We start from the raw sequence: 13,190 nt of genomic DNA, 5'->3' as shown, positions 1-13,190 counted from the left end.
GAGAGAGAAGAGAGGGAGGGAGAGAGACAGACAGACAGAGAGGGAGGGAGAGAAAGAGCAAGACAGAAATAGAGAGAGACAGACAGACAGAGAAAGACAGATACAGAGAGAGGGAGAGAGAGAGAGAGAGAGAGACACAGACAGACAGACAGAGAGAGAGAGACGCGGAATATCCCACTTTATTCCGCTGACGCGTCAAGCTTCTCGTTGTGAGGACGCGGCAGACAGGAAGTGCTGACAAAGTAAAAGCTCCTGAATCTGATCAAGAAATACACGAATGTGCACAAAAAGCCTCATGTACTTAAATAATCTTCGTAATAAATCTATTTTTATTGGCTTTTTTATTTAATTTTATTCTTTTGTGCATTTAAATTTCCTTTTTGTTGTTTGTAAATTTGAAAGGGTTTTGGATCTGGAAAGAGAAAGACACCTTAATGTTGAAGTGGAATGTAAATGAAAGAGACAACTACACATTCTCTTAACAATATAGATACAAATATCATATTAAAGTACGTTTAGCATCACTGCATGTTTAAAAGTTGTAACCTGAACATTCTCCTTCACGCATCCTCCTCCTGGTGCTTTTACTTCATTACCTCTGGCGGAAGTGTGTGTGAGTGTGTGCGTGTGTCTTGACGCTGGTGACAAGTGAAGGGGAGTGGAGAGAGAAGACTCAAACACTCACACACGCTCACGCACGTTCTGACACACACTCCATACGCGGGCTCGCACGCAACACACACTTGGAGGCAAAAAGACGCACCGAAGACGCACGAAGGTCAGAGGCTCCTCACTGATTCTCTCTCTTTTCTCTCAACGTCAGGAGAAAGAAAAAGTTTCCCGAAGGAGAGAAAGAAAGAAAGAACGAGTGACGCTCGGCGCGAGCAAGAGAAGACGACAGAAACCTCTTTGGCTTCATATCTTCTGCGTCTTGGACACTATTTTCCCGTTTTTACGCACCAGGATCTCGCTGTGGGAATCTCCTCCAACTGACTCCTAGGGTTCGTGGTGCTACACAGTGAGGAAGAGGAAGAGGAACCGGACCAGGGCGAGCCGAAGGGGGTCAACAACTCACCAGGTAGGTAAAACCAGACTCGGATTGAACCCTGCATGTCTCTGCAGGAATATTATAGGAGGTGTTTTAAAATCTCACTTTTACGCACAGGAACTCTCATCATGGCGAGATGAAATAGTGCAAATGCAAACCATGCCTCCGTTTGAAAGATGTATGTGTTATTATAAGATATATAAATACCTTAAAGAAATATTAAATTGGGTTTAAAAATAGCTCACAGCGCCACATGCCATTATTAACTCACTACTGAGCCGCACACAGGCTGCGAGTCTCTGTCAAGGGAAAACACCTTAGAGATCAACTCTCCTGATTGTTATATGTTCTATGTGTTCAGAATGAATGGGCTGCTTTAAGAAAATTCTGAAAATACCTCAAAGGAGATAAAAATAGCTCAGAACTCATCATCACATTAACAGCTCTGGGTCCCCGTCGCAATACTATGACATGGAAATACAGTAAAGCAGCCTTATGGCCAGATACATGTATATTATATGAATATTATATGTATTAAAATACCACGAGAAGTCATTTAGAAGTTGCTGTAGGAGAATTACTGGTATTTTACATGATTTGGGGGCATTTTACAGCCATATTCACTCAATTACTGTGATAATATGATACAGACACACACACTCACGCTGTATGAACTCATGGTGACCGGGTCATAGTGATGATTTATCGATTAGAACATTTATGCTGCTGCTCTGACAAACCAGAAAATTCCCCTTGAATCACATTCAAATCAAAGGAATCCTGGTTTTTCTCTGTGGGAGGGCAGAGATAACGCCGGCGTGCCACTTCACCTGGAAAACCACACAGCAGCCTTCATTGTGTGTCTGTGTGTGTGTGTGTGTGTGTGTGTGGGTGCCATTGTGCCAGGGAGCCCTGCTTGTCCAGGTGAAAGGCTGAACTCGCTCAACTCGCTTTGTGAAGCAGGGCTTCATTTAGAAGCTGCCATTCACACCCAGGACACACTCACACGTCTGCTGTGATCAAACTGGAGTATGATGGCAGGCGGTTGGAGTCTGAGAGTGTTTGTGCAGACGGATGATGAACAAACACACACACACACACACACAAACTCACACACACACACACAACATCACTGGAGCTGTTTTTCCTCTAATACAGTAAATTGATCCCGTCTCAGAACACGCCGAGGTTCTTTTAAAGCTGCAGCCGCCAGGATCGCTTTCATTCTCCAGCAGAGGTTTGTCTGTGTTGATGGACGATTCTACCTGCAACACACACGTTTACACTGCAGCTAAATATAGTCGTTCAGATCCCAGATCTGTTGTAAAGCAGCAGAGAAGAGTCCGTGCCAGCGTGACAGCCTCGTTCGGTCCTGCTGTCGTGTTCAGGGCTGCAGCTCTCAAGTCCATTAATCTGCCAAGTGCTTTCTTTGTTAATTAGTTAATTGTTTTGTGACATATTCACGTGGGTTTTCTGTCCAAAACCCAAAGATGCTCAATTTGCAGTCGACTGTTTCTCAAAGAAAAGCATCAAACTCTCACATTTAAGACAAAAGAAGAAGAGATCAAGACGTTATCAGAGGATTTGCTGATTAATTGTCTGATTGTTTTGGTTCCAAAAGCTTCTAACTCTGAAACTGGACGATATCTGTCTTCAGACTTGATATCGTCCAGGCTCGATCGAACCAGTCATGTCTTTTCATTTGGAGATGAGCTGGAACGTTGTTTCCCAGAATCCACCGTGAGTCCGAGATGTTCGTACAAACTTTGTTAAGACAAAGACGTAACTGACGATTCTCTCAGAAACAGACTCAGGAGATGAGACCTGCAGGAGGAAATAAAAACTACACAACTCTGAGAGTTAAACATTACAAAACCTGGTAACTCCTAAGATCCATTGATCCATATGTCAAATGTGACCTTGTGAACTAATAAACGATGGCAGAGGTGTGAAAGTATGAATTCAAACTCAAGAAACTTAAGATTAAAGAATTAAAACGTGTCTCTTAAGCTTTACTTTAATTATTTGCTCTGTAAGGTTCAAGTCTTTATTGCCCCACTTGTGTCAAATTGATATAACATGTGCAAACAGGTTGAACAAGGTGTAATCTGTATTTCCATGATTCATTGGGTCTCACCTTTCTCTGCGATGGCAAACAATTGTCCACCTTTTGAGCGTGAGTGATCAGAGCCGATCTTTTGTCTCGAGACGTAATCAGACGTCACGATGTTCAGACGGCTCCCAGGTCGGACTCAGCAGCCGGATCCAGATCTGGACAAAAACATTCTTTAATTCGGATGTGAATCTAACTGTTTGGATGAAACTTGCCGAGATGTGAAGAGGAAAAGAAAGAAATATTTACCTTCCATGAAACACTGACACTATGGTGGTTGTGTTTCTATATCTTGTCCAGTGGATTCCTCTTCACATCTCAAACTCTCAAACTGGTAAATTAGTTTTCTGAAGGTTGTGTATTCGTGGACTTGGATCCTCTGGAGCTGCTCGATGCTTCGTGGATCTGTTGAGGGGTTTGTTGAGTGACTCACGGACCAGGATGTTTAATTAAAGACATATATATATTACTACTTTAACTAGTAATAGAGTTTAAGAAGATAAATCACAGACCTTTCTGTGCCAGCACTTTGACTGAGACAGATTTGATTAACGTGGCAGGTTCAGGTTCAGCTAAAGCTCGTGGTAGATGGTTGTTGAAGCTGGAGGTAGAGATGGGATAAGGTCATTGTCTTCTCTCGTTTCACTGAGGCCGAGTCGAGGCCTGCCTGGCTCCCTGGGCCGAGGCTCTCCGGGCCTATTTCTGGGCGAGGCGAGCCCACCACCCACACATCCTGCAGGGGTGGAGAGAGGCATGTGGTCCTCCCAGCAGCCCGGGCCTGCTGACTGCCACTCCTCTGTCAGCCTGGCTTCCGCAGGGCCTCACATGCACATAGGAAGAGTCCGAAACAAGCCTCTGTCTGATCCCCTCTCAGTTCGAGGTGGCAAGGAGACGATCTGAGAACAACCAAAGATCCCAACCAGAAGGAGTGTAATCACAGGCTGCTGCCGATGTGGAATCCAATGCATGTAGAAACACTACTGACGGCTCTGTTCTGCATTTTATCACCTTGTGCATTGGAGCGGCACTGTAAGAAATACCTTCTCTTAATCGTAGGTGAAGGAACGACTGACTGAGCCCTGTGAAAAGACGTTTTGTAGTTTTTAAATCCTGCATTCTGATGTTTTAAATGTAGATTATTTAGGACGAGCAAAGCAAAAGACTCAAATATCCTGTCGGTGCCATTCAGGCAAAAAAAATGGCAGTTCAATTCGTCCTTCCTGTGTTTAACCAAACTCCTGTTCAGGCCTGATAAACCGAAATCAGGCACCTGCCAGGAATAGAGAGTACAGTACGTTTCTGTGGAAATGTGTCTCCTCTTCAGGTCACGGTGATAATTTGGTTTCAGAGTCAGTTGGGACATGAAATAACCGATGAAGGTGTGAGAGCAGGTTTGGATTCGTTATTCAAAAATGCAGCTTTCACTACATTAACCCGGTTTACCTGTTATTGCCCCTTTTATGACTTTATACTTTTTCTGTTTATTGTCCTGATCATGATCCTCTCTCATTAAATTCCCCATTTCACGTTGTTGTGTAACGCTGATTTCTAATCCCCTCGTGTGGCCTGTCCTCCCTCAGGTATGGCGGCGGTGTTGCCGAGGACCCTGGGTGAGCTGCAGCTCTACAGGATCCTGCAGCGAGCGAACCTGCTCTACTACTACGAGGCCTTCATCCAGCAGGGCGGCGACGACGTGCAGCAGCTGTGCGAGGCCGGCGAGGAGGAGTTCCTGGAGATCATGGCCCTCGTCGGCATGGCCAGCAAGCCGCTGCACGTGCGCCGCTTGCAGAAGGCGCTGCGCGACTGGGTCACCAACCCGGCCATCTTCAACCAGCCGCTCAGCTCGCTGCCCGTCTGCAGCATCCCCGTGTACAAGCTGCCCGAGGGCTCGCCCACGCTGCTCAGCGCTCAGGACCGGGCCAACACCGCCAGCGTCAAGATCCCCAAAGCCGTCGCAGCCGCCTGCTCAGACCCCGGGAAGCTGGAGGTGGCGCGGGACAAAGTGTCGGCCGGGTCGCCCCTGCAGGGCGGCAGCGAGGCCCGGTTCTGGTCGGGCCACAGCAACGACAGCGAGCACAGCCTGTCGCCGTCGGACCTGGGCTCGCCGTCCTCGCCCAGAGACGCCCTGGAGGCCCTGGACGCGGCCGCCGTCCAGTCGGTGCTGGAGTGTGTGGACAGGATGGCCCCTGGACTTCCTAAAGCAGACCTGGCCGAGGTCAAAGATCAACTGAAGAACAACAAGAAGTTAGCGAAGATGATCGGACACATCTTTGAGATGAGCGACGAGGAGCCGCGGAGGGAGGAGGAGATTCGTAAGTACAGCGCCATCTACGGGCGCTTTGACTCGAAGAGGAGGGACGGCAAACACCTGACGCTGCACGAGGTTCATACACCTTCTCCTGTTCAATGAGCTTTCCTCCCGGAGGTTTACGATTGTGTGTTTCCTGACCTGACTCGTGTGTTTGATGCAGCTGACGGTGAACGAGGCGGCGGCTCAGCTCTGCATGCGGGACATGGCTCTGCTGACACGTCGAGACGAGTTGTTCGGACTCGCCCGGCAGATTTCCAGAGAGGTCACATACAAATACACCTACCGCACCAGCAAGTAAGAGCTCCAGCCTTCTGGGCACTGATCTCAGATCTGAGCGTCAGATTTCAGATGTAATGTGGTTCTCTTGACCTGAAGTCATTTGTTTGCTGATGTGTCTCTGCAGGTCTCGATGTGGAGACCGAGACGAGCCGTCCCCCAAAAGGATCAAAACAGAGGTACGCTCTCTTTGCTGTGTGACTTTCACTTCCTGCTCTTTCCTGCTCTAGATTGTGTGAAGTGTAGAGAGGGTCGCAGCTTTGTGTAGTTTTGAACAACGTGACCTCTCCCTGCTCCTCCCCTGACACTTGGCTGTGAGGCGTCTCTGAGCTGTGAATGGCTCCTCTCAGTTTGTTAACCGCTGATTGGAAACATGTGGCGGCAGCCGGGACTTTAACCACCGTGAGCCGCCACCTGCCCACTGACTAACGGAGGGAGTTTCCTGTCAAATTCACTTTCAGGACATTTTACTGCAGAAAAACACAAACTCCCCAAAACCACAGTTTGTTTGTCACCTGGTTCTCTGAGACACAAACTCTATTAGTATTAGAAACAAAAGGTCTGACCCCCTTGAACTCAACCCTGACACGTTCCTCTGTGTGCTCTGCGTCTCCAGGAGAACTTCTTCGACATCCAGGAGGCGCTGCAGGCCATCCACATGCGGCAGGAGATGCTGAGGGAGCAGCTGGCCTGCGCCAAGTTGAAAGGAGAGGAGACCGTCGGGAGGAATCTGCAGGTGAGTCCTTGATGGATTTCCACGAATCTCGGTGGATGCGTTACACGTCAGGAAAGAACTCAGTGAAGTTTGGTTGGGATCCGGATCAGGGAACAGATTCTGGAAACGTTTCTGAAGTTCTCTAACATTGTGAGATAGAACGTTTCTGTTTATTTGTTATGGGGGAACCATGTTTATGATGCAGATCCTCATCCCATCTGGATTTAGATGTGGTTCTTTACCTCTTGGTCTTCAACTGAGTTCATGTCTAAGTGCAGAAAGATGCTCATCAGAGGTGAGGACACAGCTTCTCTCCTGTACCTCGGCTGTGGAGTTGAAAGAATCGTCAGCTGCAGCGACAGATTTCCACATCAGCAGATGTTTGTGGCGGCAGAATCCAGTTTGATCCCAGTTAATGGTCTTTATTGGTTTCCATGCTGCTGCTGCGGCTTGTTCCTAATTAGAGTCAGGGAGTAGGAGGAGAGCTTTATGATAACTCATTACCCAGAGAACACGTCGACTGCTCTGTGCACGTGGAACACATGTCTGGTGTGCGTGTGGATTCTGGTTGATCACTTTGTGCGGCTGCAGCTACACTTGTCAATTTGATGTGATTTCCAGAAATCGCATTCAGGAGAAGAAGAGATTTCACGGCTGCGTTCACACACGTCTGAGCGTCTGAACGTCCCAGCACGATTCAAAGTGACAGCGATGAGCAGACAAAGAGCTGCTGGTTTTATTCCAGTGTGGATGAAACTAACTGGATTAGTCTTTTTTTAGTGATAACACCAGTTTCTACATCCAGAGTTCAAATGGTTTGTGTCCTTCAGATCCAGCTGGAGCGTCTGCTGGCGCGGCAGATGGAGATCCTGCAGGACGCCGCCGTTCAGGAGCGACTCCAGGCTCTGGACTGGAGGATCCCCCCCGCCGCTCTGAAGTACCTCAACGACCAGCAACACACTAACGGAGCGGCGGCCGACGCCAGCAGGGACCAGCAAGGTGAGGAGACCGGCCGGGGGAGGTTCTGTGATTCCAACAAACCACAAATGTCTTCTTTGGCTTCTCTCGCTCGGCTCACTGCTGCCCCCTGTGTCCAATAAGGGGAAAACTTGCCGTCTTCAGCCAAATTGACGCCATTGTTGCGTCTTTGAGGCGAAACTGATTCTAATTCGACTCGATCTGTTTTCTGCTAATTTGATTAATTTCCCCTCGTGAATGCTCGAGGAAGGTTCTGTGAGGACTTTCCACACGCAGCCGCGGCAGCTGTCACTTTCTCTTTTTTTCTTTCTTCACCTCCGTTTTTACATTTATTTCATCTGCACTTTTCCGCCACAGAGGTGAGAGAGAGAGAGAGAGACATCATTATTCAGGATGTGACTCCTGCTCCGGGCCTCATCTCATTTTCATCCTGTTCCTCCTTCACCCACTCCCGACAGCTCATTATAACGCTGTTCCCACAAATCCCACAATGCACCTGTAATTATCACGCCCACGCCTGTTTACCTCCAGCCAGTTGCCTGGAGGGGGGCGTCTCTCTCTCTCTCCGTCTGGCTCTCTCTACCTCTCTCTCTCTCTCCTGCCTCCTCCTCTTCTTCTCTGCTTTTCTTCCCTGCTCCCTCCGTCATTTGTCATTTATTTTAGTCTCAAACAGTTTGGCGTTTTAAACTCACTGTTTTTCCTAATTTGTCCCTTTTTCTCTCTTTTGTCTATTTCTATATTTTCTCTATTATTTCCCTAAAAACCTGAACCTTGTGGATTGAGATATTAAAGTCGATAAATCAAATGGAATTAAATGAACGGCCCCGCACAGATAATAAAACCCTGATTCAGCTGAAGCTTTATATAAAACCAACAAGGTGCTAGAATCCAGACGTAAATGACTCAGATAATATGCAGAGTAAACCTCCTTGTTACTGGTGAATGAAAACAGACTCAATGGTGAATCCCACATGAACACGTGTGTGTCGGTATTAAACAAAGAGCAATAGTTCCACCGTGAGATCTTCCGCTCTGCGTCTTTCCCTCTCGCTCCCAAAGGCAGAAGAAGACAAACACGAGGGATCAGCAGCTTCACTCTCCTGGTTTCCACTGGGAGTTTATCAGGGAACGCGTCAAACCCAGTGAGCGCTGGGAGAACATCTGGGCTGATGTTTGCTTTTGTCCCCGATGTGGATTCGCTTTATTTCAGATGATGATGAATACGACACAAGAGGAAGAATAGAACCTGCTTTTATTTACATCCAACAGAAATATTCTTCTCTTTATCGTTTTTTTACAGCTGTTATAGTAAAGTATATAGAATATAGTATATATATAGTATATTATGGGATGGTATAATATGGTATAGTCTCGTAAAAGTGTAATGTTTTCTTAAAATGGTTGAATTAAAAATGAAACATCTTAGCTCCCTGAACACTCACTTGTTTTTCCAGAGGGTTCCACTTTACTCAGTTTCCTGAGTTAGTCACAGTCGAATGCTCTGAGAGCAGATTTAATTTTCTTTGTTCCAGACGAACGTCCAATCAACTTGCGGGTGGTGAGTCAAAGCATGCAGGAAGGTGACCTCCCATTGGGGAAGCAGCTAGCCAATGAACTGAAGCGTCATCACAACCAGAACCACAACAACAACAACAACAACAACACAGACGAGACCAAAACACCAGCAACGGGTTTGTGATGATCTTGTATTTTACATAAACCAGCATGTGGAGGGAGAGGTCTCTGATCTGAGTCTGAATTAAACTTCTTGAATCTCTGATCTTCAGAAAACGGGACGTCGCAGCGGGCGCCCAGCAGCGCAGAGAAGAAGACCATCAAGTCAGAGCCCGAAGACTCCACATAGTGCCTCGCCCACCCTCCCACTATACCCACTACCCAACCTGTACCCACTCCCAGTTCATTCTACTCACACTTGACAGTATGCAGTTACTACCCGTCAACAGATACTAAGCAAGCACAGCCACAGTAGAGCCTTAACAACCAATGTTGCCTCATGAATAGCATTTATTTTTCTTTGATTTCGTCTTTTCGTTGTTTTATTTTGAAAGGTATTTGCCAAAGCCCCTGAGAGCAGGTTGGAGGAGCCCTCCAGCGCTCGGCAGGTCTTTGTGTGTAACTGTACATGTTCGATTCCCATGTCCTGAGTGTTTGTACTCTTTACCTCCGCCTGGGTGAGTTTTCTGTTGCTTTCTGTGGACGTCGGGGCTGAGTTTCAAATTGAAATATGAGAACAAATATTAGATGTGATTGATTGATTCCATTCCGTTCTCAGAGGAGGGATCCTGAACCTGAAGGTGCCCCCCCCCCCCCCCCCCCACGGCTTCAATTCAACCTGTAGCTCAGTGTTACGTAGAGAATTATATTCATGGTTCCAGGGTTTTGAGTCAATTATCTTTACAAGCATCCACAAAGTCGAGAAAAGACTCTCTCAGGATTAACTGCACAAATTCAAAATGTCTCCATCAGGACGTCGAAACATTTCTCTCCTGAAAACGTCTCCCGTCAGTCTCACCTGTCCTTTGTCTCCGGTGCTGAGACGAGGCGTCTGTCGGAAACAGGGTGGAACTCAGCTTCTTGTGTTCTGACACGGCCGACTACACACGTGACTAACAACTGAATATTTATTGTAAAAAAAAATAAAAAAGCAGACACCACATGATAATAGTGGTCATGCAATGTGTTCTAACTGTGAGATTCCTATTGGCTGTGGTCCTATTTAAATATGAGAAGATAAAACTTGTTGTCCTGGCCACACGTCCTCTGAGCCTCCGTCTCTTCTCTCCCCCCCCCCCGAGCTAAAGTCTGAACTGTCGGGAGACTGAGTCAGGATCCAGCCCCTTCACTCCCCATCCCCGCCCCCCCACCTGGTTTGTGTTATGTATATTTATGGGGGGGTCATTTCAGAGGAGGATGTACAGGAGCTGTTGTGGAGGAACAGCTGAGGCCGAGCGAATCGGTTCATTTCACTTTGTAATTTAGCGAAACACTGCTGTTGAACCAAAACGTGCATGGACGAGGACAGGGATAATTCAGGAATCAAGAGACCCAGTGAAATCCTCTCAATATGAAAACTTTCAACTCAACACAATAAAATACTAAAGATCTGCAGGTTTTCAACAGCAGCAGCAAAGAGTAAAACCCCTGTGTGTTGCGTGTTGTGTAAATAGTATCATGATAACGAGTAGTGTTAGCCTAATCTCTCCACCGGGTGTTTCCTTCGTCCAGTGTAACTTTGCTGTAGATTTTTCTCGGTGTCAATACGGTGTTAATGTACGTGGAGCAAAATCAAAAAAAAAGAAATCCTAAGTGTCATTGAGGAAAAAGTTTCTGGTATATATATATATATAAAAAAAGATGCTTTACATGATGGTAATGTTGATTAGCCTTAGCTCTTAACAGTTTTTAATCCATCAGTGCAGATTTCAAAGATGTGTTGTTGCTGTTTAGAGGTAGATACATAACAAGTAAGTGTTCTTCACTGTGTTTCTGTGTGTGTGTAAATATGTCTATAATGTCCCAGATGATGATTTAGTCCCCCTGCAGATAGTTCAGTCTCACTCAGCGTAATGACACACAAATGCAATATTTATGTCAGTAATAAGTCGGTTTGCATATTGTATGGATCCATTGTTCTGTGCTCAGTAACTGTACGTCTGTCATCCGGGTGGAGTTCACCTGCAACACGGGAACTGTGTGTGTGGTTGTGTGTGTGTGTGTGTCGTCTGACTGTTGGTGCACGAGAGCACTGTGCTTGTGTTTGAAGACGTTGTGCTCGTTTCACAAAAAACTCCATGAGCTGGTTTTGTTTCAAGCAGCAGCGACGCCACGAGCCTGACGAGGATCTGAGGCTGTGATCAGGAAAAAGAAAAAGAACCTGTGGCTGAAAGGACAAGTGGATTCTGGGAGATGGTTTGGGAGTAAAGGGAATCGAACACTGGCCGTTGTTGTGTCGTACGATGCTCAGCACGTGTCTGACCTGCGTCTCACCGATCACCCTCCTCCTCACTGTTTATTGTAAAGTGATAGATTAGGCTTCACCTAGTTATGCACCTGTTTTTTAAACACTAATATATTTTATTTGTTATACAGCACATGAACATTAAACTTTATTTTTTTGAACTCTATTGTGCCGTGCGTTCTGTGATCACTGTCACTCTGACTCTTCATACCGTGTTGGTTGTTTGATTCCAGAACTCAGCCGACCTTTAGCCGCTCTTACCCCGACTGAGCTTTTAAAACTTTCCCAGTACATGTGAGTACACAGATTAATCTTTAGTGATTCACAGAAAAAACCCGACTCCTCTCAAATTAATGGACGGTAAAGATTTGTGTTTAGAGTTGATGTCAACAAAAGGCAGCCGACTCAAGCTGAAGGTGGTTTGCAGTTGTTAGTTTCACTTGAAGATGATTTTGGGGCAGTTGCTGAAGTCAGATATCAAGTTAAGTGACTAATGGGCAGAAACGCTCTTTGTGCTGCGGTAATAACAGGTTCCAGTCACTGGAGATAATCATGTTGTGCTTGATTATACATTAGCTCCTGGCTGCAGGGAGGAGCTGCAGAGTTTCAGTGTCGGACTCAAAGAGGAGCTGGAATAATACTGGTTTGAATCCTGGCTCACGCATCTTGCTTCAGGAACTGTCGAGGTGCCTTTGAGCAAGGCCGGGAAGCAGCAGCTCAGACGTGTGTACAGATGCAAAGCGCTGGAGTTTCCCATGTAAACACAGGGGCAGATGAAAGGGACTTAAAGCAGAGTTCACCTCCTTTAAAGGAGCCGCTGGTCGGCCTCCTTCTCTTTTCTCTGGGTTTCTGAGATGAATCCGTTCTCAGGCCATTTGCATCAGCGTCACATCAACACATTGTGAAACTGTCTGATGACTCACTGTGACGCAGGTCATTCTCACATACCTCCCATCATTCTCTCCTCCCGTCCCCCCCCTCCTTCTCACACACACACACACACACTCACACACACACGCAGACTGCTTTCCTCTGGAGAGCGGCTCAGCTCATGAACACCCACGCTGGTTGCTGTTCACAGTGGCAGCCCTGCTTGGCGCTCGAGCGGCCACCCCCCCTCCCTGTCCTCCTCCTCCTCCAGTGCAAGTCACTGATGATGATGAGGATGTGTTGCTGTGGCAACGGCCCGATGTGGGCGGCTCCACGGGCGGTGGGTGGAAGCCAGCCGCTAAGCAGCGTGGGAGGGATCTGCCGAGCGCACCCATCACCCTCATTTTGAAAGGAGCAGGAAGCTGACTGCTTTTGAGAAGGTGTGGGTGTTGGTGAATTATCGCCTCTCCTCCCTGCAGCTTCATTAGGGATTCGCCTTGTTTGTCTCCCTTCCTTCCTCCCTTTGTTTTCTTCTTTACTGCTGCATGCAGGGAATCTGCTGCTGCTCACAGGGGATTCTGGGGCAAAATTAAACTTAGAAAGCTGCTGTTGATTGGAAAGAACGTGGGAGTTAGAAAGGTTTCTTATGGAGGACACTTGAGAGGTAAAAGCACACAGGCAGAGAAAGGCCTTCCTTTGAAAATCCTCTAGTTGTTCAGCCTAATGTGAAGATAGAGATCTGTCTTTCTGTCTTGAGACTGAAAATGTGTTTGTTAAACACTCCAGTCTTTGTATTTTCTCCCATATTATGGAATCCACCAGCCCTCAGGGTCAAGAAGGAGCCAGTACAAACTGCTCCTTCATACAACTTTCTATGAGTTAACGAGTTTTCACTTGATT

General features: G+C 46.9%; 1 protein-coding gene across 1 annotated transcript; it reads left to right on the top strand.

Moving 5' to 3' along the window:
* Window positions 1–672: 672 nt before the first annotated feature.
* On the top strand, window positions 673–11,581 carry nab1b (NGFI-A binding protein 1b (EGR1 binding protein 1)). The gene is made up of 8 exons (XM_062381023.1): window positions 673–1,078; window positions 4,742–5,544; window positions 5,633–5,766; window positions 5,876–5,927; window positions 6,365–6,484; window positions 7,294–7,462; window positions 8,974–9,132; window positions 9,229–11,581. Exons 2-8 carry the CDS (start codon window positions 4,744–4,746, stop codon window positions 9,303–9,305), a joined length of 1,512 nt encoding a protein of 503 aa, XP_062237007.1. The 5' UTR covers window positions 673–1,078; window positions 4,742–4,743; the 3' UTR covers window positions 9,306–11,581.
* Window positions 11,582–13,190: the final 1,609 nt, after the last annotated feature.

Source organism: Platichthys flesus, chromosome 22 (genome assembly GCF_949316205.1).
Source record: "Platichthys flesus chromosome 22, fPlaFle2.1, whole genome shotgun sequence".
In the NCBI taxonomy this organism is placed as follows: domain Eukaryota; kingdom Metazoa; phylum Chordata; class Actinopteri; order Pleuronectiformes; family Pleuronectidae; genus Platichthys; species Platichthys flesus.
Note: the sequence above shows the minus strand (reverse complement) of the source record. Positions and strands in the feature narration are given on the sequence as shown.

Coding starts and splice junctions, on each gene's coding strand:
- nab1b (XM_062381023.1), top strand. CDS start 4,744: ATGGCGGCGGTGTTGCCGAGGACCCTGGGTGAGCTGCAGCTCTACAGG. Junction 5,928..6,364: donor CCAAAAGGATCAAAACAGAG/GTACGCTCTCTT, acceptor CTGCGTCTCCAG/GAGAACTTCTTCGACATCCA. Junction 9,133..9,228: donor GACCAAAACACCAGCAACGG/GTTTGTGATGAT, acceptor TCTGATCTTCAG/AAAACGGGACGTCGCAGCGG.